Source organism: Bison bison, unplaced genomic scaffold (genome assembly GCF_000754665.1).
Source record: "Bison bison bison isolate TAMUID 2011002044 unplaced genomic scaffold, Bison_UMD1.0 scf7180017864471, whole genome shotgun sequence".
Classification (NCBI taxonomy): Eukaryota; Metazoa; Chordata; class Mammalia; order Artiodactyla; family Bovidae; genus Bison; species Bison bison.
Window position 1 is genome coordinate 20,126,150 of NW_011495032.1, and position 24,537 is coordinate 20,150,686.

A 24,537-nucleotide genomic window follows, 5' to 3' on the forward strand; every position below is an offset into this window, starting at 1 on the left:
ATACGTCTTACAACGCCCAGAAAGTGACCCACACAATAGGTGTGTCTGGCCCAAAATGTCAATAATGCCAATGTTGAAAACACAGCTGCAATTTCTGCTTTATCTAAACTTTTAAGATTTAGGAAGCACTAAACACCAGAGAACCAAACAACTGAACCTATATGGCTCCAACTGTGTTTTTCAGTTCTTTATTAACAAACAGTATTCTTTGGTTTTTCAACATTAAGTTCCCTTAATTGGAAAAAAACCCAGAGTTCAATACCACTAAAATGGCACAACCACCACAGTGTAGTGCAGTAACAATACAAAACCAACTAAGATTAAAAACTGGTCTAAGACTTTGGATATAATACGTTTTATTCATCTGGTGGTACTTGATGCTCACAGGGCACCATACAACAATCTTTAAAAATACAATTAAGAAAAAAATTGAACAGCCAGAGAGATCAATTCCATTAGAGGGCCCACAGGAAAACCAACAAAAGCCCGCAGAAAAACCCACCCACTGTCCCCTCAGAACATTAATTTCTTCCTTTTTAAGTTTGGCTTTAAGAAACACCAAAGGAAAGTGCGAAAGAAAAAGTCTTTGTTAAAACATCACATAGCGTCTTTCACATAAGTATCTCACAAAATGCTTTCCTTATTTCAGAAGCATATAAAATAATTCAAACATTTGTGAGCCTCATTTGGTCCCAACTTTTACGATCACAGGCCTCAGTATTTGCCTCACCTCTCTGTCCTCAAGTTTTTGTTATCAGTAAAAAACCACTTCCAATCGTCTTTGCTCCACACCGCCACTACAAAGCACAGATGTTTCACATACACATCAAGGGCCAAAGAAAATTGAACTTATGCAAAAACCTGAATATGTAACTAAATTTCCCAAAGACTGGTTTAAAAGCAAGTCTTGGCTTTGAAATTTCATTGTATGCTTCAATTTTCACAATTAGTAATTACTGAAGGTCATCTGACATCAAGCACAAAAGAGAACAGCAAGATTTAAAGTTGCATGAGGGATACCGTTACAGTAACTTCTAAAAATAGGTGATTCTGGAAATTTTGTACCGTTGACATGTTGTCATGAAGTTATGTCACATAAGAAACTAGTTACTAATTCTGCCTGATCAGCTAATGCTCAGTATTAATTTTGTACAAGTCAGCCAATTATAAGCTATTTCTCAAGTTTAAGCCTCCAAAACAGGGAGCCCTAAGTATTAACAGTTCAATAAATTAACCTAATCTCAGGATATTGGTTTTCCTTACTGTGGCAGAGCCATTGTATGTTTAAGCTGCTGCAGCAGCTCACTTCTCATCAGAGTTCATGTTAAGTACTATAACATAAGGAGATAAACTAAAATAGCTATGGGAAGATTAACACCTAAAACTAAAAAAGTTTTGGCCAACTAGGGAAAAACAAAGATATACTTTATTATAAAAAAAAAGTGCTGTACTAATGCTTGGTTCTTCTAAATTTGAATGGCATTTCAGCTTATGCTCAACACCTATTGATCAATTATTATCTGATTATTGGCATATATTACCTGATACTTAAGCAAAACTAAGCAAACCTAGACATTTCAGCTGCTGCCACTGTGTAGCATAAGTAACCTGTAACTAGATGTTTCCCCCTTTCCACTATACTGTATTTCTTAAGGGCAAGACGCAGGTCAGAAGTACCTCTGCATCCCTACAACTAACCACAGTGGCTGACATAAAGTAGGTGCGTAACAGGTATATATACTGTTGAGTAGTGGCTTATGACATGACATGGGCAAAGAACTCCAAAGATTGTCTTATTCTAACTTGCATGACTCAGAGGTAGCCTCACTCCCTACAGGTAGAAGTTTAAGCTACTTTTCCCACATTCTAAACAGAATTGTCACGAGTCGGATATGACTTCAATTACTTCCCTTAAGTAAATTCATTAGCATTTTGAGAAATCAACAGATGAAAGGCGCTATGCAAGTGCAAAATAATATTAAAGACAGTTCAGCAAAGGTGCTATATTTTCTAAGGTGATGGAAGGGTTGTGCTAGTTTGAGGTTAACACCCCCAAACCTACTCTTCCTAATGTCTTTATCAACAGAGCAATGGAATTTTGACAAAGATACCATCACTTTATATAGCTTGTATTCTACTAACTACTCTCTAAAAACCAGGTGACAGAAAACGATATTAAGCCACTTATTCTACAGAAACCAGTACTTTATCAAAGTTCCGCATTTTACAAGTCATGTTCAAAAAACACACACGAGTTAGCATTTTGTACACAAATGTTTATTTCTCAATTAAACATTCCCTTTAAACACAAGGAATGAATTCTAAATCTTCATAAACATGAATTAAAAATGAAAGCCCTCCAGTATAGTGTGTGTAATCACTGTGTTCTTGGTCACTACTGGCGTTTACTGCTTAACATCAAAAACAAAGGTTATTTAAAAATCATGCTACTGGATTTCTAGCTCTTTCTCTATGACCAGTTCTACGCTGATCTGCAATGTTTAAAAGTTTACATCACCAAATCAAAGCAAGTTTAAGGTGTGAAACAGCTGTGCATTAAACACAAAATAAACAATAAAGTTACAAGATATAGTCAAGTTCATAACGAATATAGGTGTTCTTATCATCGTTGTAGATTCTTGGGTAATGTGCTATGAGAGCATCCTGTGAACCGATGTAGATGGAGTTGTAAATTTTCCAATACACATCTCTGACTTTCCGGGCTGGGTGAAACAAACCCTAGAATAATTAAAAGGTTACATTATTTCAAGAAATACATAACCTTAACACAATTAACAAGTAAACCATAAAGATATGGTTCCAAACATCTCCCTTTGAGAAAGGAAAAAAAAAAAGATGTCAATTCCATAAAAGTGAAGTGGGCAAGGACAAAATCGAATCTTCTCTCCCCTCGTAACTGTTTTCCCATATGGCACAAATATATTCTCCCTAATGATAATTAGGAACAGTGACTTAATTCAACTAAATTACTTTTTTCAATGAGTACTGTTTAAAAAATCTTTAACCTACCTGTAAACAATACTGTAGCATTCTACATGGTCCAATAGCAACTCTCAGACCCTCCAGGGCCCCCATAACTGCCTGAATTACATGGGGAGATGTCTCGAACACATTGGGCCATACATAGTTCAACAAGTGATTCAGCGAATCTTCGCAACCAAATCCATAAACCCCAAGTGACATGTGTTGCACCACTGCACTAGCAGTCTGTCTGTGTACAAGGTCCCTGTAATGGAGAGCAAAAAAAGCTTTTTATTAAGATGCAGTCTTAGTTTCACAGAAAATACTTGCCTGCCTGTTAGAAACTATATCACAAATTCAGTGTTTGGAATGGATGCAGAGTCATCCTTACACCTCCTGTATCTGACACAGGATACCTTTCGAGTGACTAATAATTCTACTTGAGAACTTTTGCTTTGATGATTCAAACCTGCTCACTATGGCTCAAAAATAAGCTATATTTTTCTTTCATAGTAATAGGAGCAAGAAGGCCCAGCACAGTGTATATTTTTGCAAGCTACTAAAAATAAGAGGGGATACATGACTCTTAACACACGAACGATTAACAGTAATACCTCATTTTGAACTCTGTAAATTTAAAATCTTTGAAAGTAATTTAATACTGTATACAGTAAATAATTAAAATGAGATTAAATCCCTTCCCTTGTGGTTTTTTAAAAAGATTCATTCAAGAATTCAATTTGGGGAAAGGAAGAGAAGGACTAATAATTTTTTGAAACCCAGAAAAAAGAACTTTTATCACCTCCCATGTTTTGACTGACTTTATGACAAATCATTGATTTATTTATTCCACAATTTATTCAACTGAGAACAAGTATCAGATAAAAGGTCTATGATAGGTATAAAAACAAGTTCACAAGTTTTACCCTCAAAGCCAGGAAGAGAACCTTAAAGGTATTTAAGAGAAAAAAATACCTTTTTCTCTTAAACCTTAAGAGGAAAAAAAAAGCACCTGAACCTACTTAGTTACTAGCATCTTTATTTCTCTTATTATAATAATCTATTAGGCATAGATTACAATGAATCCGTATTCCTCTTTGGTAAATGTCCCAACTAAAGTCATGTTTCTTGGTATTAGGACTGTATCCATCACCTCCAGCAATACTTTATCAGGGGTCACCATCTGAATAATTGGGGGCCTGCAGTGATAGTAGTGTGGCTCTGGCAGGCTATGTTCAGGAGTTAAAAGTGTCTCTGCTTCACCTGCCATACAAAAAGCTAAAAAGATCAGGTCTCTTCATTATATCAATAAGCTCATGCTCATCATTTTCTTTTTAACTTTTAAAATAAAAGTTGATTGGAAATTTCCTGATGGTCCAGTTGTTAGGACTCAGCACTTCTACTACTGGTGCCAGGGTTCAATCCCTGGTCAGCCAAGTAAGATCTCATAAGCCTCATGACATGGCCAAAAAAAAAAGTGGGGGGAAGGGTCTAAAATGAAGAGGGGGCACACTTGGGGAAAAAATTGGGGGAACCATTATAGCATGTATCTTTTTTTTTTCCCCTTGGCTGTGCAGGGTCTTTGCTGCTGCACAAGGGCTTTCTCTACCGGCAGGGAGCAGGGGCTACTCTCTTAATTGTGGTGACTTCTCTTGTTGCAGTGCACGGGCTTAGTTGCCTCATGGCTCTGGAATCTTCCCAGACCAGGGACTGAACTGATGTCCCCTGTAGTGGCAGGTGGATTCTTAACCATACGATCACCAAGAAAAGTCCTATATCATATACCTTATTTGGAGAGAACAGTCACATTAATAGTTTGATAAAAATCCAGGCTAGTGGTCCCTTCTTTAACTACATCACAATAAGCAGGTCATGTAATGATTATTTCAGTAAGTTCTAAAATAAAAGAATTATTTGAACTATTTTCTTGTGCTTAGTTCAAGTCACTTACCTATCCATTAAAGCATCCTCAAGTAGTGGTGTTACAGCATAAATGTAGTCCTTTCCCATTTCACCAATATATTCAAACAAGAAGGAAAGTGACTTTAACACTCCATTTTGAACATTCAGTTCAGGAACTCTGTATTCATTCATTAAGGCAGGTAGTACTGTGAAGGGTGAACATGTTTCAGCAACAATAGCTATGGCCACAGTTGTACAAACTCTGTTCTGCCTTTCTTGAACTTTTAGGTTGTTGAGAAGTGTAGCCAATACATCATGAGGGCTGGAAAAAAATAAATGTGCCAGCAAACTGTTAGTATACAAGTCAAAATTTTTTCAGAGGGAAGAAAAATAATCAAAGGATGGGAACTCAGTAATTTTATGCTATGGCATTATTGTTTCTACTTAAGAACTTCATTTTAATTAAAATGTTCACTTTAATGAAAATATTCAAATGAATTCATTTTCAAATATAATTGTTTTTAATAAATTTCCTGAAATTTCATTTCATTGAATGAAATTTCATTTCATTACACGTTGCTGCTGCTACTGCTGCTAAGTCGCTTCAGTCGTGTCCGACTCTGTGCAACCCCATAGACGGCAGCCCACCAGGCTCCCCCATCCCTGGGATTCTCCAGGCAAGAACACTGGAGTGGGTTGCCATTTCCTTCTCCAATGCATGAGAGTGAAAAATGAAAGTGAAGTCGCTCAGTCATGTCCGACTCTTAGCGACCCCATGGACTGTAGCCCACCAGGCTCCTCCATCCATGGGATTTTCCAGGCAAGAGTACTGGAGTGGGGTGCCATTGCCTTCTCCGTCATTACATGTTTAATATGAGTAATTCTTTGAGTGGTCAGAACGTGGTCTACCATGCCATAACATACAAAATCTGTTTCCCTTTTATCTTCCCGCCCACACACCTTTACCACATTTATTTATTTTTTTTCATTTTATTTTTAAACTTTACAAATTGTATTAGTTTTGCTATTTATTCTCCTTCTTCAAGGATTTATCTTACCACAAATTTAAAGGAACACAGGAACTAAAAGATTAGCACAGCTATTCACTGCAAATTGCTTGACTTTCATCACAAATATTTCATCACAAGTGAAAATATACTATAGCTAGCAAAAAAGGGGTGGGGGAGACTCTAATTATATAATCAACTTTTGTTATGTTTGAGAATATCTTCTTCTTATGCCACATGTACATGAAATATCTCATTTTCTACAATGACTGTTCCAGTTTGGTTCTGGTGGAGTGAAAGCAAATAACCACAGATTATCTAACAAAATAGTTATAATTTTTAGTTGTCTGTGGATTAACTCTAGAAAAATATTTTTAAAACACATGAAGTATTAACTTGAGAATTGAACTATGTTAACTGTTTTAGCAATATCCAAAAAGAACTGGTCGTAATATTTTAAACAATAACCAAAAAGAATCAACAAAACCTGAAATCCTTCTGAAATGTTTCCCTCTCTGCAAACACTGAAGTGTTATCAAATGAAATTTTATACCCTTCTATTTTAATTCAATTTAAGATGAAAGAAAATACTTCAAAAATTGAAGGTCATTAGTTAAAGTCTATTTTAACTGCATTACTCATACCTTACCTTAAAAGAGCTTACAGAAACAGAAGCATCTTTTAACACTAAATCGGTCTATTACAAAGTTAAAAAAAAAAAAAAAAGACGTAAATACTACTCACCCAATGGCCTTTGCAATATAACCAAATGTATTGACTGTGGCTCTACGAATAGCTTTTTTGTGTGCTTTTAAGAGCTCTAAAAGTTCAAAGCAAATCCTCATCCATTCTCTTGCAGACACATATTCAGCTCCCCTGGTTTAAAAATAAAAGTTTAATTTGTTTGTGACAATAAATTTTAAAAGGTAAATTTAAAAATTCAGTTCTCAAAACATGATTACCAACTCATTTTAAGCATTATATAAATTGTTAACTGTTCAGAAGAGATGGATTATTTTTAAATAAAAGCAAAATTTAAAAATATACCACTACTCCCTCATTACCATTCAAACTGAAATTTCACTGAAAATATTAGCCTGACCATATATACTTACATTAGCAAAATTTGCCAAGTGAATAAAAATGTGAAAACCAATACTACTTAAAAAATATTTAGGTAATCTGCTTACCTATCAGCAATACGCCCAACAAGATCAATACAATTCTCCTGTACTTTTTCATGCCTATTCTTTAAGATGGGGGTGAGTCTAGGCAGCAGATCTTTAATTGGTGGGGTCATCTTATGCATACCTATTTAACAGAAGTCAACACACTATCAATTAACATGTAAACTGCATGCTTTGCTCATTTTATCTTTTACTTAACAATGTAATATATGTGACTAGGCATAAATACAAACTTACAGCTGCCTATGGAAAGAAAAAGCCCCAGATTCTGACCAAACGCAGAATTTTTAACTTTTCATTAACAACTTCTGATTATGTATGTATAAAAATGAAAGAAATTAGTGAAGTGATTTAAAGAATGATGGATACTCAACAACAAAAAAATTCCATTTAGTTCTGAAATGTATTTGTACACTGACATTTAAATATGGGGACAGCTTATGTTCCGGCCATACACAACAATATAAGCCAGAGGGAGACATGTAAATTAAAGCAAAATTTTCCAGAAAGGGCCCCCTTACCCTTTAACTGCAAAACAAACAGATCTCCAGTCTCCCTGCAATGCAGGGCATACTTGGATGGTATTTACACCTACGAAGAGAGAAAAAAGGAGGCAGCTGGCAGGGGCTCTTGTTCTAACTAGAATTGCTTGCTCTGATTCTCTCTCCATTGCTTTTCCCATGTTTCTCTGACCAACAATATGGTTTATAGTTCCCTGCAAACCAGAGCCCCACAAGTGGCCAAGTAACTGATTTTTAGCAAGTATCTCCAAATATAGAGGACAGGGCTGAACTGTGATTTGTATGTAAATGCAATGGTTCAAAGACGTCCTATACTGCATAAAAACCCCTTACTAAAACAAGAAAAATAGTGGCTTATTTCAACCTCCTGATAGGTTATTTCTGCCCCTCTAAACTCTGCACAAGGCTGCAATAGTTCTATTCAATTACAATGAAGAATAAAACACAAGACCATATTTATTGCTCCATCATAAGGCCTTTAAAGAATAAAAGCTTTATTCTCCACCCAAAAGAATTTATAATATGCTTGTTTTAACTTTGGGTAAAAAGCTGAAAGGGTAGTTTAAAAGTATTGGATTTAAATAATGAGATTATTTGATCGATTCACTTTTCTCCCTGGTTATCATTCCTTGAACTTAATGGCAAGCAGGAAAACCTCCCATAACCATTTTATTCAAGTTGAGTAAATATATCATATTTAGTCTTAAAATTTCAGAGTTCTCTCCACCCACCATTGCCTTCCTATATATTCCATGTGAGACACTGTATTTTTAGGGCCCTCTTATCCCATGACTTAAGTTTTTGAGTTGTGACTATTCGCTCCTCTCTTGCAGGTCCTAAAACTTGCCCTCTTTTCTCTTTTAAAGTAAAATATAAATAGGTTTTGGGAGGTAAGATTCTTGTGACATCCCAACTTAACTATATTTTTTAGTAGTTAAAAAATTGTATCAGATATTATCACTCAACTCCTAAATAGGATTCTGTATTTTACTTTCAGAAAATCCAAAGAAGTTTTAAAAAGCACAAAACAAAAAATTCTTCCATAACCAACGAATTCCATACCTATTACATTTACAATGGCCTTCAGTGCTCCAAGAATGCTGCCCAAAACTTCAGGGTACTCTTCACCCAAATACTCATACAAAACAACACCCAAATGCCCCATCAATTTTTCCTGTTTAAAAAAAAAAAAAAAAGATGAAATGTTACTGTTTATGCTATTTCTTTTGGTGAATAAATAAGAATCTGATATAAAAGTTTACCTCTTGACAAGTCTTCATGACAACAGCTGTTCGAGAGATCAAGTCAGCTGCCTGCTGCCTAACTTTTGCTGATTTGTTATTTAAACGCCACAAAACTGTACCACAGATCTGAGGCAAGTAAGGTTTGACTCGTTTGCCGAGAGCATTGACCACTGTACCAAAGCCGTTCAACATTACTGAGTCCTTATTAAAAGAAAAAAAAAAAAGGCCAAGTTAAATTTAAAAACTATATTCAATGTGAACAAGAATTCAGTTTGTGACGAAACAGTTAAAACATACTAATATTCAGCTTTCAAAAATTTATTCTAAAAATGTGATGTAGAAGAACATTTCTTTGTAGTTAACTGCATAAATATGGGCATTTAAATTTTTTAATTAATTCTTTACTGATAACATTTCCTTGAAACTACTTTTTACAAATATGAGAGCCAATGGCAACTTGCCATAATAATTAGTATCATTACCTCTGTAGTCTGTTCTTGGAAAGCATAAAGAATACCATCAATCAGTTGTTCTTCAAGTTTATGATCAATATCTGCTGCTCCCAAGTTGCCCATAATTTTCTCAATTGTCTCCATAACCATTTTTCTGTACTGTTCAGCTTCATCTTTTAGATCATCCACAATCCTGGATATAATTTCTGCTGCACCGACTTTGTTTGCCAACTCCACAGTAGTATCAACTAACTAAAAAAGAGGAGGGAAAAATCAATTTACTGCTTTTCCAAGGAAATACAGAGAAATTATGAAAATGGAATATTCTAAAGATACTATTTAGCTAGTCAGTGTGCTGAAAACAGCTGGCTCCTACTATTAAAACTTTAAGATGGGACTTCCCTGGTGGTACAGTGGGTAAGAATCTGCCTGCCAATGCAGAGGACATGTCTTTGATCCCTGGCCAGGGAAGATACCACATGCCCAGACCAACTAAGCCTGTGCACATAATTATTGAGCCCACGCTTTAGAGTCCATGTGCTGCAACTACTGAAACCCAAGAACCCATGAGCCAGAGCTCCACAACGAGAAGCCATCACAATGAGAAACCCATGCACGGCAACAAAAAGCAGCCCCTGCTCGCTGCAACTAGAGAAAGTCCAAGAACAGCAACGAAGATCCAGCACAACCAAAAAAATTTTTTTAAAAAATAATAAAACTTTTAAGAAAAAGGTGGCCAAAAAAATTAAGTATGAGTCTATGTCAAGGGGATTAAGGTTAAGATTATATTCATGCTTCATTTAAGCCAGATTAAGGAGTTCACTTACTAGATAAAAATGTCAATTCATAGTTGGCTATTTATTCCAGAATGCAAACTCAAAATGAAAATTGACTTGCTGACTAAAATCCATCCTCTTTCACAATCAAGCAAACAATCTATGAGATCCTCAAGGCAAAATATGATTTATGTAATATGCAATCAAACTAATGGATTAATTGTAAGAATTTCTGAAAATATTTTTTTTTTACAATAAAAACTTACCTGTCGGTAATTTCTTCTATCCAAAGCCATTCTATGTTGCCAAAAGTGTTTAAAAAAGGGAGGAAGGATCTCTGTTTTAATGTAGTTTGCTTCTACACCATCTGTTCCACAACACTGCTTTACCACCTAAAATGTTCAAAAAAATAATAATAGCAGCAGCAAACACAGTCCTGGTCTAAAATATATTTTTTAATGATATAGAATTCTCTTTCAACAATGAAATACATCCAATTTAGATGAATAAATATTGAACAATTTGGAACAAGTACCTTTAGCACAATTTTCTTCATTTCTTCATCAGGAGACTGGAATTCTCGAATAAGAATTAACATCACTTCTCTAGTATAGTAGTTGGCATATTCTGCATCCATGAGAGGAATAAGATAGCCAATAGCCTTTAAGAAAGCGGCAAGACCCTATTTTAAAATAAAAAATATATATATACTTAGTAAATTAGATTTAGGTAGATTTAGGTCATTTGAACTTCAATGAGTAGAAATAAAAAACACAACCAAACTGGTGAATTTACCTTTCCTCTGTGTTGGCGGATACCCTTCCATAGAGGCTTTAACACAGAATCGAAAGATTCAATACCATAAGGGGTTGCTGCTTCAGCCAAGGCAGCAATGGCCAAAGCACTAATGGTCCGAACTTTTTGCTGCTCATCCACAAGACCTATAGAAAGCCAAACACAGGTTTCAACTAAGCAATACTGCCAAATTTTAACTTAGATAGTACTACTGAGATTCCAGCAATACATCTAACCGTTTAGTCAAACTGCAGAATCTGTTCACACTGGACAAAGTTAGGCAAAAGCCAGTATGAACTACAGCCTATTAGCAGCTAATATTACAAATCATAAACTATATGGTGTTTATGTAGGTCACTTTCCACTTCTCCAAAAATCAGTAGGCTAAATTTCAGGAAACCTGTCTGAAAACAAAGTTATCCTACAACTTACCATGTTCAATGATTTCAACTAAACTTCTGAGATGTGGCAAGATGGCACAGCCCATGAGAATAGCTATCTGCTGTACAATCTTTATACCAGTGTGTCTCGCTTGCCAGGACTTCTTGCTTTTGCACACAGCTTTTAAGAAAGGCAATAATGAAGGAATGCCCAGAGCAGAGGCTACAACAGCAAAAGCTCTAGCTGTTGTGTTACGGACATACTCATCCATATTATCTATATCAGGTCTCATGGTAGAGATCATAGTAGCCAGTCCAGCAGCCTGAAAGTTTAAGAAAAAAATGATAATAATGAGTTGATAACATTAACCTTTAATCATTTTGTTCTAAAATTGAATAGTCCTATCAACAAATATAAAACTTTGTTTTCCAGAAATATAAATACCTTTGCCAAATTAGAAATAATCTCTCTGCCTTCCACTCGAGCGTAGTAATCTTCATCAATCAACAATGGTTCAATGACCACTAGGATCTGAAAAAGAGAAGGAGCTACATTTTCACACCAGTTACTGATGCAATGCTCATGTAAAAGAGTACATATAAGGAAATTTTTAATTTCTAGGACTGTGTTAATTAAGGGACAAATTAATAATTTTAATCACACAACTTTAAACCCAACATAAAAATCAGTATTTGGGAGAAATGGTAATACAAAAATAATTAAATACAATATACACACATACCCCTATCTGCATTTTACAATTCTAAGCCATAATTACCATCAGCAAAAAGATGGTTCTTAGTACTAAATGGCTAATGATACAGAAACATACATTTTCATATCCTAATATCAATAAAAGCAAATTTAAAATATGAGTACTATGAACCCATTATATAGGATGGCCAAAAGTTACACCTATTTACACATGTATTTGTCTATGTATCTACGTGCAAAGAAAAAGGTCCCAGGGTATGTAAATGTTAACAATGGCTAACTGAGTATTCTTTAAAAGGAGCTGAAGTTTCCCTTTTTTATTGTAAATGTATAGCATCTTGTTACTTTTTAAGAATTTTTACATTTCCAAATACATCTATTGATAAGTTGGTAAAAAAAAATGAATTCTTTTTGTATCAAAATATATCAAGTCACTAGAAACACAACTGGAGAACAAACCTTGTGTACATATGGTCGAACTAAGTCGTCAAGTTTGTATAATATTCTATCAATAACTTTCACAAGTAAATGACGCTCTTGATCCTCAAGTGTAGGTGACATTAGCAGAGGAAGAATCTGATTAAACAAAGGACCAGCTCCAAATTCACGAGCTTTATCAGTAATCTGACGCAATGCAGCCTGGAAGAAAGAGTAAAAGGTAGGTTTCTTGATTATAAGTGTTTTGAATGGGAGCAAAATAATTACTCCATGGTTTTCTGTAACTGAATATTTTACTGTAAATGTCAAACGGATATTTTACATACAGAAGTATGTGTTCATTCCCATTAAAATTACTCTGAAGTTTGAACTCCTGTGATAAAGGCTTAAACAATGTTTTCAGATAATTCAAACAGAGTAACGGTGCTAGAGAAGGTGTGAAGAAAAGGGAACCTTCCTACACTGTTGGTGGGAATTTAAGCTGGTGAAGCCATTGTGAAAACAGTATGGCGGTTCCTCAGAAAACTAAAAATAGAATTATCATACGATCCAGCATCCCACTCCTGGGCATATATCCAGACAAAACTCTAATTCAAAAAGATACATACACCACCTACGTGCACAGCAGCTCTATTCACATTAGCCAAGCTGTGGAAACCACCTAAATGTTCACTGACAGATAAATGGATAGATATGGCACATGCATACAATAGAATAGTACTCATCCATAAAAAAGAACCAAATAATGTAATTTTCAACAACATGGATGCAACTAAAGATTATTACTGAGGTAAGTCAGAAAGAGAAAGACAAATAGCATACAATATCACTTAAAGGTGGAATCAAAAATACAACACAAATGAACCTATCAACAAAACAGACAGAAAAAACAGACTTGTGGTTTGTGGGCCGGCGGGATGGACTGAGAGTTTGGGGTTGGTAGAATGCAAACCATTACATTTAGAATGGATAGAAAACAAGGTCCTTGTGTATAGCACAGGAAACCATACTCAATATCCTGTGATAAACCATAATGGAAAAGAACATTAAAAAAGAATATATACATGAACTGAGTCACTTTGCTGTACAGCAGAGATTAGCACAACACTGTAAATCAACTATACCTTCACTAAAAAAAAACTGAAAGAATATATTAAAAAAAAAGGGTAATTTAATAGAGTCACAAGAGTATAAGCTAAAACTCCTAAACGTCTCCTAAAGAACCATTTTCAAACCACATGATACTAATTTCCCACATAATTCTACTAATTCCCTTATTTTCAGCATGTTTTAAAGGCTCTGAGGATAAAATGGAGAATCTCTAAGATTATAATGAACATGATGATTTAACAAACTGGTACTTACCTTTCTCATAGGAGGTGTTCCATTCTTAATTTTTAAAAGCAACTTCATTATTTTTCTCTCTTTTTGCTCTTCTGGACTAAGAGTTGATTCATCGACATCAACCTAACAGTAAAAAGTAAAAAATTTAAAGGTTAGTGGAGATATAATGACTTGTAACTGCTAAAGAGTTAGTATCTTATATCTGTTATTATCACTTACCAAAAGTTTATCAAAGTACTGAATATCATCAGGTTTTAAAAATGGAAGATTTCCAGATGGTTGGTCATTAACGTTTTTCATAGTTCTATCTTCTGTTTGCATGTGGAAACCTGTCATACCACCCAAAGGTGTTGGAGTTGCTGTCAGCTTTCGAGCTGGAGTTCGAATAGGAACATAGCCAGCTGGAGGGGGAAGTACCTAATACAGTTAAAAGACAATTTAGGACTTTCTTAGCTTTATATAGTAAATGATAACAAAAATGAGTAATATGTGCACGTAAGAAGCTTTCTGCTTAGAGGCAAGAATGAACATCAATTAACATCAATCTCATTTTTCTATTTTAATTGTATGTTTAAAATATATAACAAGTATTACTCTTTCTCATCAAATTTAAATTTAGATTAAGTGTATTAGAAGTGTGGGGAAATGATGCAATACATGAAGAAGGCTTACAAAATTCTGATCACTTTCAAACATTAGACTATATAAACATATTGGTGAACCAGTATCACATAAATGCAAATAAGCTCACATAGTGCACAGAATGCATAAAAGATTATATTAAAATAATAAAAAATTTAAAATTCATGTAAATCTCTGCTACAAAAGCAAATCTCTTTTAAGACTGAACAAAAATGAGTGCAAAAAAATCCAAAATGTTGAGCAAAGCCCTATAAATACACACCATTTAACTAAAATCAAAAAATTCACTCAATATTCACAAAGGAGGATTTTCCCCTTCTACTTATAAAGGAATCAATGAATGTAATTGAGACAGACACTCAAGGCAGTCAACAGTAGGATGGAGAGTGACTATACCCACAGTATTACATGGAGATTTGTGGTGATTTAGTCACTAAGTCGTGTCCGACTCTTTGTGACCCCATGGACTGTACTGCACCAGGCTTCCTCCATCCATGGGATTCTCCAGGCAAGAATACTGGAGAGGGTTGCCATTTCCTTCTCCAGGGGACCTTCCCCACCCAAGATTACAAAAAGTTATAAAGTAGTTAATTCATGCATACTTAAAAACAAATACTCTAGTACAAACCTAATGAGGGGAGAGGGGAAAATACATAAAACTGTTAAGAAGCAATAGACATTGGCAGAAAAGGCCCAGTAAAGGCCATCAAATTACTTAGGTTCCAGCCCTGATTATAGCTATATGACCACGTTTAGACCATCGAAAGGTCCTAGAGTCAGAGGTACCTACAAAATTTTATACTTCAAAGTAAACTTCAAGTTGCTATGGTAAAGTAAGAACATTCTTTGTGTTCACTGGCAATCCACGAACTAAATACACAGGATCTTGTGAGACATCAAGTAAAATAACCATGATATAATGTGGAAATGAAACACACTTGGAAATATCTCAAGAATGAAACAGAGTAGTAAATTTGGGCTAGACCAATGCAAACTTTACCAGTTAATATTTTCAAAGAATATTTAAAACAAAAACCAGGCAATTCCCTGGTGGTCCAATGGTTAGGACTCGTCACTTTCATTGCCAGGGCCAAGGATCAATCCTCTGCCCCAGAATGATTGGGAATTGATATCCTGCAAACCTCATGGTGCACCCCTCCCCACCAAATCCACATTCTAAAAACCAGATTCATGTTGTTATTACCTTATATCCTTCTGGGAACATAGCATCTAATTCTTCATCAGACAACGGGCGATTTCTCTCATCAATTTCTCGCTCCCACCGCCAAGCCTGAAGCTGCTCAGGAGTCATACTCATTATGTGACCTACCAAAAAAGTAAGTTTCTGTAATAATCTATATAGTGCAAGATTTTTATCATCACATAGGTCCTTGGGATTGGATATAAGACAGTTAAGATCAATTCTAACATTCATTTTTATATTATAAACTCAGACTTCCTTTTATGTCCCGTTATTCTTGCCAAAAATAGGCATTAATAACACACAGAAAACCACAAACAGAAAGTTCAAAATACTAACAGGGGGAAAAAATTATTTCCAATGACAAAGTTTCTACCTGGAGTAGGGGTGGCCATGTTCATGGCTGGTGTGCCAATTGGTGTCTTTCCAGGGGTCAGAACAGGAGTGCTTCCACCCATCTGACTAGCTGGTGTTTCATCCCAACGTGACTTTCTTTTACTGGCTCCAGGAGTTGGCGTTTCACCAATGGAATCTCCACCTCGATCTGTTCGAGGAGTCTCAGCCCATCCACTTCCATGCCCAGGAGTATCTTTAAAGAAAAAGTGAATAAGCCTAAAATTTTAACCACTGTCAAAAAATGACTGTTTATTCTCAAACAGTTAACAAACTCAAACTGATGAAGTTCAGAAAGAAGAAAAGGAAACAGGAGCAAAGAATTTTTTTAATCACTCATAATACAACCCAGAAATAACCACTTTTGTGTAGCTTGAGCCATTTTTCATTTTTCCAGAGTGAGATTACTCTGCATGTGCAATTTTATACTGCTTCTCTTATCCATTACATTACTGTTTATGCGGGAAGAGGAAGTAGGGGTGTGTGGTTTGTGGAATCTCAGGTCCCTGACTAGGGACTGAACCCAGGCCCCTGCAGTGAAAGCACTGAGTCCTAATCAGGGACTACAGAGAATTCCTTACATTATGTGTTAAAGCACTCTGCCCTATCATTAAACATTCTTTATAAATTCTTAATATAGCAGATGTACTATTAAATCTTTAACTTTCAAAAACTATTCTCACAGCTTTAGAGAAGTCACACAAACAACAATAAAATTTAGGCAAATTTACACAGACAAAAAGTAGATGAGAGGTTACCAAACGCTGGGATGAGGAAGAATGGCAAGTTATTGTTTAATGGGTTTAGCTTTTATTTGCAATGAAAAAGTTCTAGAAATGATAGTGATAATGGCTGCACAACACGTGAATGTACTTAATGCTACTAAATCATACCCTTAAAATTAATAAAATAGCAAACGATGTTATGTACAATGATGATGATATTACATGACAATAATTTATGCTATTATACTATAATATAGTATAGGTTATGGCCTATAAACTTTACTTTCTCCTAACGTTCTTCCTGGGAAGCCCTGATGGCTCAGCAGTAAAGAATCCACCTGCAATGCAGGAGATGCAGGTTCCATCCCTGGTTCAGGAAGATCCCCTGCAGATCACAACCCACTCCAGTATTCTTGCCTGGGAAATCCCATGGACAGAGGAGCCTGGCAGGGCTACAGTCCATGGAGTCACAAAAGAGTGGGACACAACTTAATGACTAAGCAACAACTAATGTTCCTCCTAAAATAATCCTTAAACCTCTTTAAGAAGGGAAAAGATTTACACATATAATCTGCTCAATTCTTAACCTGTCCCGAAAACATCTGGTTATTTATCTGTCTATCCAGGACCAGAAGAACCGAGTTTCACCCATAGACATACCACTCATCAAATCAACATTTTACTCAAACACATGCCCAGATTCCACTAGAAGTACCTCTTTCTGTTTTGGGGGTCTCATCCCATCTGTTTTTACGAGCACTGGAAGTTGCGCCTCCATGGCCTGGTGTTGCGTGGCCTGGTGTATCGCCTCGTCCAGGAGTAGCAGCTCCCGCAGGTGTGTGACTAGGGGTAGGATCCCATATTTTTGAGCCTGGGGTTGCTCCAGGAGTTTCACTTCCCTTTGCACGACCTGGTGTTTCATCCCATCTTAAGGAAGGGGTATGTCCAGGGGTCTTAACAGAGTAAAACATTTTTATTTCAGACATCCACATGAAAGTAACTAGAAAACTTAAAAAAAAATTAGATGTTTTAGTTCATGATTAAGAGAGTAGATGTAGATTATCCTTCTGCTTAAAAGATGCCTACTTTTTAAGCAAACATGTTTATGACTAAAAACAATTTAAAGATTTAATTTAAAGCACTGAAAAAAGCCCTAGCTTAAAAAAACAACATATTTTGGGTAATAATCTTGTTATGCCACTAATGGTTCTGTAACTTTTGGGAAAACATTAAGGTTTCTCTGTTGAGATCTCAAAAACTTTCAGTTCTATAAATCTGGGGCTTTGAAATGTGAGCACCAAATTTCCCACTAAGAATATTTTTGAATTTTTTTTTGATTTTAAGTGTTTAATTAATTTAACCATGTTTTGAATCACTTGAGTAATTATAACTTGATACTGCCACATAATTTCAAATCCTTGAAATGAGTTTATATTTACAATCTTTATATTACTCTCAAGATTAATGAAAACAAAAAATTAGAAGCTGACTTAATCAAAAGTTCCATGGTAGTTCAAATAAAGACAAGCAGTGAGCGATATAGGGCATCAGACAGTGTGACAGCAAAATAACCTCCATAATGCAGACAATATCATATCAAAATTGGCAGGTCAAGCAGTAGAAACAAAATTTATATTTAAATAATTCTATAAGTTTTGTAGTATATTTTTACGTATTTCTTTTAAAGTTGGATGCTCCACCCAAGAGTTCTATTTAGCTTTATGTTTGCAAATAAGAATCAGATTTTTTTCTTTCAAAAGATTCTATATATTAATCAGGGTTAATAAATTCTTAATTAGGTGAGTAAAGCATATATACAGTTGGACCATAAAGAAGGCTGAGCGCCCAAGAATTGATGCTTTCGAATTGTGGTGCTGGAGAAGACTCTTGAGTCCCTTGCACTGCAAGGAGATTAAACCAGTTAATCCTAAAGGAAATCAACCCTGAATATTCATTGGAAGGACTGATGCTGAAGTTCTAATCCTTTGGTAACCTGATGTGAAGAGTTGACTTACTGGAAAAGATTCTGATGCTGGCTCGGAAAGACTGAGGGGAGGGAAGGAGAAGGGGGCAACAGATGATGAGATGGTTAGATGACATTACCACCTCAATGGACATGAATCTGAGCAAACTTCAGGAGATAGTGAAGAACATGGAAGCCTGGGGTGCTGAAGTCCATGGGGTCGCAAAGGGTCAGACTCAACTTAGTGACTGAACAACACTGAACAATAACAAGGCACATAAACTGTTAAAAAATATCTTTTTGCTCAACTGCTCTTCCTGCTCAATCAGGTAGGAAAAAATTCTTCCTACTATCCACTGTAATTCCTACAGACATGATTAGAATAGAATTGTGTTAAATGAGAAACATGAAAGAAAATATGGTCTGAATCTCTAGTTTTTATAAAACAGACATCAACTTTTGGGTCTTCTTTTCTGTTGAAGAGATACAAGACAAGTTTCTTTTTCTCAGTTCTAAAAATTTACACCGGATGCCAACCACAGAATTTAACTTAGTAATATTTCTCTGCAGAGTCAAGTCCTCTCATGTATCAGCAAGCAAATGGGAAGTCCTCAAGATCTACCTTAAACTAAATTCGTTGGAAGTTACGTGTTAGGTTTAGAACTCAGTTCTGAGTTTGGAAAAACACTGCCATGGTCTGACATGCTTTTCCTCATTTGTAAATAAATCTGCAGTAGCCTATGCTAGAGTGGACAGTGACTTAGACTAGGGTAGAGGGGACAGATATCATGTAAAATGGCTAGATTCTGAATATATTTAAAAGTTGGGCCAAGAAAATTTATTTTGGATAGGATGTCAGATTAAAGAATAAAAGGAATATACGATGACCCTGAAGGGTTTGGTTTGAGCCAATATACATGGGAGCAGGATGGAAAGAGTGAATATGGAAAATCAATTTTATTTTAGAAATACTGATTTTGAGATGCCAATCAAATACACATCAAGGTAAATGTGTTGGGTCTGAGGAACAGAGAAATAAAGATGGATTTGTAAATTTGGGAGTTGTCTTACAAAGATAATATGTAAAGACAGGAGCAAGATCCTAGAGTTAATTTAGACTGAAAAGAGATCTGAGGATTGAGCATTAGAGTACACTAAATTTATGGAAGCTGAGGATGATACAGCAAACAAGACTAAAAAGTAGTAGCCACTAAGAGGAGTACTGTAAAAAGAGAAAGAAATGGATGGTAGCTGGAAAGGGATGTGAAGATCAAGAGATGATTTCTTGCAGTTTGTTTTTTTTTTTAAAAGATAAAGATCAGGAAAATGTGTTTGTTGATGATAATAACCTAGAGTACAGAGAAAAAAACTGATGCTACATTAGAGTCCTTGGGTAATAAGAGATGGGAAATGGTACATAAACAGACAGGTTAAGCTGTACACGGTCAATTTGTACTAACAGTCCACATTATAAGAGATGGAAAAGCAGAGTAGATGAGAACATATACAGGCATACCAGCAGATTTCACAGTGGGAACATTTATACTTTTATCTTTTTAATTGTTCCTATTTGGGATGGGAGAGAAATAGAAATCAAAGTCACAAACTAAAAAGCAGCAGCTAAGGAGGTACAGCTTCACAGAACATAAGGAAGTCATTTGAAGGGAAGGGGAATAGAGCCATTGCTTAATGATCAGTTTGTCTGAGTGATGAAAAAGTTTCAGAATATAAATCATGGTGGTTCTTGTACAACATTTTAAGAGTAATCAATATCATTAAATTGTATACTTAAAAATGGATAAAATGGCAAATTGTATATTTTACCACCAAAAAAAAGTTTCTAGGAAAATAAACTGACAAAGAAAATGTAGTAGTAGTGTGTATATATGACACCTGTAGTCAGACTTAAAATCACCCATCTAGAAAATGAAGAGGACCGCTATGTTATACTCAACCTCCATATAATGTGACGTACTTCCATTATCTGTATTTAATATTTCAAAACGAACATCCCGTTACAAGTTATAAATAGAACTGTTTGCCACAGAAGTCATGTTGAAGCCCTTATCCTTGCTCTAACTGTACTTGGAGACTGAACCTTGAGTGAGGTAATTAGGTTAAATGAGGTCACAAGGTTGAACCCTAACCTGACAGGACTGGTGTCGTTACAGGCAGAGAAGAGACACCAGAGCTCCCTCGCTCTTCCACGTGTGCAAAGGCCACATGAGGACACAGCAAGAAAGCAGACATCTGCAAGTCAGGAGGAGAGCTCTTACTAGGTACTAACCCTGCTGGCACCTTGATCTTCAAGCCCCCAGAACTGTGAGAAAATAAATGCCTCTTGTTTAAGCTACCCAGTCTGAGGTTATCTTGTTAAGGCAACAAAAGCAGACCAATATATTCCATGAGAGAAATAAATTAAAAATAGTAACAATAAAAAATAAAAAGAAATTACCTCTGCTTGATCCCAACTTGATAGCTTTTTTGGAGTGGCACCAGGAGTCTGATCAGCTGTTTGATCCCAACGTCGTTTCCGTTTTGAGGGAGGCTGGGATGCTGCTGCTCCATTGACGACTTTTAATTCTCCAGCCTTAGCTTTTTCTGCTAGCTGTTGCCTAATTTCTCTCTGAAAAATACACAAATAAACAGTGAGCATCTTTAAAACACTTTCAATATATTTTCATGCCATTAGTACAGTTATTTCTACCTAACACCATTTTATTCTTCACTCATTCTCCTTTCTATGCTACTGGTATTTCCATTCCTTATTTTACCTCTCTTTCCTGTATTTTCAAGCTTTATACACTGTCTTTTTATATAATAGATGAGCAAATATGGAACGTATTACATAGAGAGCACTGCTTTAAATATAGTTAATGAAGTAAAATCTTCAGTCAATGGTAGCAAACCAAAATGCTTCCACTGAAAAACACTTCAAGTAAAACTTATAAAAATAGCAATTAAGACTATTAAGTTGGAAGAGTGATAAATTTTCAAAATTTTATTGTAATTGTAACTATGAAGTATTATATATAGTATGGTCATAACAAAGATACATTTAATTTACCCTGTGATTTTAAAGTGGAGTTCTATAACTCCATTAGATATATGGAGTTCTACAACCCCAAAATCTATTATATATTCATAATAAAATTACAAAGACTAAGTATTAAAACAGAGCAATCTCTGCAGGCCAGCAGGAACTCATCAGAATATTCAAACTGAATTTCCACACATATTCAAACTGAATTTTGTGGAATAAGAGGCTTTTCAAAAAAATGATTTCACTATTTGACTTTTCCCTTACACAGTGACTTCAGGGACATACCGTTAATAGCCCCCACAGATATGTCCTCTATAAAATATATATGTGTACACATATATTGGAGAAGGAAAGGGCAACCCACTCCAGTGTTCTTGCCTGAGTATCCCAGGGACGGGGAAGCCTGGTGGGCTGCCGTCTATGGGGTCGCACAGAGTCGGACACGACTGAAGCGATTTAGCCGCAGCAGCAGAATTCTGCATAAGGTTCTTTCTCAACTTAATTTTTATTAACAGTAACAGTAATAAAGTAAGCAATATTTGTGCAGCAAATAAAAAAGGAAATATAAAAGTCTGTCAATCTCAACTTCTTTTACATTCTTCCAACACCATGAAAATAAAAAGCAGGTTTACAGACCTCTTCTTTAGTTAAATGCTGTTCTCGCATTACATCCATGTAAGTCCTAGCATTCATTTTAGGATCAGGGGTCTTCCCTCCTGCAGAAAAGAACAGCAACAGGACAAGAGTACAATAAATAAAAGATAATTAGGTTCAATTGATTTATCTGCCCTGCTCTAATATTACATTATTCCATAATCTTTAATTTATTTTTTGATGAAAAACTTTAATAATTATACATCTTACTTTTTATTGAGTTTGCTGATCAATTTAACCTGTTTGAACACAAACATATCTACAGCAGTTTAAAACAAAGATTTTAATGCATATAAAAACAAAATGACAGCACAGTTTAGTGTCTTCAGAAGTGATGGGTTCCTGGGTTGCTAATCCGGAATACGTACACTTTCGTGCCTTTGTCTCCATCAGCAGTTCTGACTTCAAGCAGCAGAATAGAAGCCTAGAAAATTATCTCTTTACCATTAGTAACACTTTGGAAAGATATTTATATTCAAAACATTACCTGTTGCAAGCTGTTAAAATCCTGACTACAAGTAACTACGACTAGATAAGTTCTTCATACAATGTTCTACAACAGTTATAGTTTAGAAAATCTGACTTTAAAAAATATACCTCTAATCTTATTCTGATGTCATGTTACTAAAAAGGGCTTCATGGGCTTTCCATGTTTTGTTGACCCAGAAACATATTTTTATCTTCTTAGGAAGTATAAATAACAACTGGAAACATATTACTTAAAATATATTACTTCTACCAGTTATTATGATGCATATAGAAAAAAAGTGGTGTACAAAGAGATGTGTTAGTCTCTTGGTTAAAGTTTCAGTATTTGCTTTTCAAACTTTGAAATATCTTAAAGAAGCCCAAATGAAACAATACAAGATTCACAGAGGCACACGATGTTTTAGAAATGTGATAATTAGCTATACAAGTAGTATAGCATCATAATTTAGGAAAATATAATAAAATTCTAAGACATTTCCTATGCTGAAGATCATGCCCAATTGATAGTGTCATTCTTTCTGACACTAGCTCTGATAAGACTTCCTTTGGAATACTTTTTCACCATAATCTAGAGAGGATGTGTTGAACTGCACCCTTAAGAATGCAGACAGGACTGGCATATAGCAGTACTGCTGTAGGAAAGAAATTAAGGACAGTTAGTATGGGCCTGTGAATTCTGACATACATGTTTAAATCAATTACAATTATGCAAGTAAAAAAAGAATATCCCTACTAATTCATGCAGGCTGAAAGTCTAATTTATAAACCTGCAGCAGAATCTAATTTTAAAAAACAGGCACCTAATTTTGATTTTGAAACTCACTCACCTGAGGAAAGCATCCATCAGGCTCACTATGCCCCTTGTGCTGACCTGCACACTAAAATCAGCAAAACAGACTCCAACTATTAAAAATATCAAAGTCTTTGTATACATACTTCTGTTTTAACTTTAAGTTTGCTTAGAGCAAAGTAGGTGCATTTATTAAACTATATTTAGAGCAACATGGGGGGAGCTCTAATGTGGAAACAGTTTCTCAAAAGTTAACAATCCTAAAAATCTAGATTTGGGATGAAAACTTTCAATAATTTGAAAGTATCTTGAGCAGAAAAACACATTTGTTCAAAGTAAAGAAAGCGTACCCAAAAACAAAAGTAAAAGAAAAACCTTTAACCCTTTGCGTTTCTATGGCATGGGCTCATTAGTTTCTTGTCCTTCTACCTGGAAAGAAAACTGGCATTATAAAGATGAAGAATATGGCATCTGTGACTTCAACCAAATCTACACAAATCTATAGTAAGGGGGATTTTAAAAAAGAAAAGCAAATTCATAAGCATGCCAAAAAAAATCAAAGGGCTAAAGACAACTTAACACAAATAAATTTCTGAATACTTATAGAAAAGTGGGAAAGAATTACCATCTGCAAAAGGATCAAGACGCTCAGGGGAAATTATCATGGTCCGCCTGTGCTTTTTGTATTCATCTTCCCGATCTGCAATCTTCGGAGGTCTATGCTCAGCAAATGGATCATACTGAAAAGAGGTATGTCTCACTTAATATTCACTTATTAAATAACCAAACAAAACCACAAACAAAAGTCAGAACATTATAAAACATAAAAATGCTTAATAAATGCCTACTAATATTCTGTATCAATACTCACATAAATGCTATTATGAGAAAGTA

The 24,537-nt window shown here is 35.3% G+C and overlaps 1 protein-coding gene across 4 annotated transcripts in view; it reads right to left on the minus strand.

The window, feature by feature from the left end:
• Positions 1-333: 333 nt before the first annotated feature.
• Positions 334-24,537, minus strand: part of SF3B1 (splicing factor 3b, subunit 1, 155kDa) — a 60,795-nt gene continuing 36,591 nt past the window's right edge. Inside the window, exons 1-22 of one of the 4 annotated variants that reach the window (XM_010860899.1) lie at positions 22,733-22,794; positions 22,347-22,426; positions 21,123-21,293; positions 17,420-17,657; positions 15,963-16,175; positions 15,590-15,711; positions 13,963-14,160; positions 13,765-13,866; positions 12,421-12,600; positions 11,692-11,778; positions 11,299-11,569; positions 10,867-11,012; positions 10,607-10,753; positions 10,338-10,463; positions 9,326-9,547; positions 8,862-9,044; positions 8,662-8,773; positions 7,082-7,202; positions 6,636-6,767; positions 4,934-5,206; positions 3,031-3,247; positions 334-2,739 (exon numbers count right to left, since the gene is read on the minus strand). In XM_010860899.1, the coding sequence (XP_010859201.1) occupies positions 2,581-2,739; positions 3,031-3,247; positions 4,934-5,206; positions 6,636-6,767; positions 7,082-7,202; positions 8,662-8,773; positions 8,862-9,044; positions 9,326-9,547; positions 10,338-10,463; positions 10,607-10,753; positions 10,867-11,012; positions 11,299-11,569; positions 11,692-11,778; positions 12,421-12,600; positions 13,765-13,866; positions 13,963-14,160; positions 15,590-15,711; positions 15,963-16,175; positions 17,420-17,657; positions 21,123-21,293; positions 22,347-22,403 (3,477 nt within the window). In that variant the 5' untranslated portion in view covers positions 22,404-22,426; positions 22,733-22,794 and the 3' untranslated portion in view covers positions 334-2,580. Of the gene's footprint in view, positions 2,740-3,030; positions 3,248-4,933; positions 5,207-6,635; positions 6,768-7,081; positions 7,203-7,599; positions 7,670-8,661; positions 8,774-8,861; positions 9,045-9,325; positions 9,548-10,337; positions 10,464-10,606; positions 10,754-10,866; positions 11,013-11,298; positions 11,570-11,691; positions 11,779-12,420; positions 12,601-13,764; positions 13,867-13,962; positions 14,161-15,589; positions 15,712-15,962; positions 16,176-17,419; positions 17,658-21,122; positions 21,294-22,346; positions 22,427-22,732; positions 22,795-24,268; positions 24,384-24,537 lie in introns of those variants that run through there. The other 3 variants (XM_010860898.1, XR_827132.1, XM_010860900.1) reach the window with 3 other exon arrangements.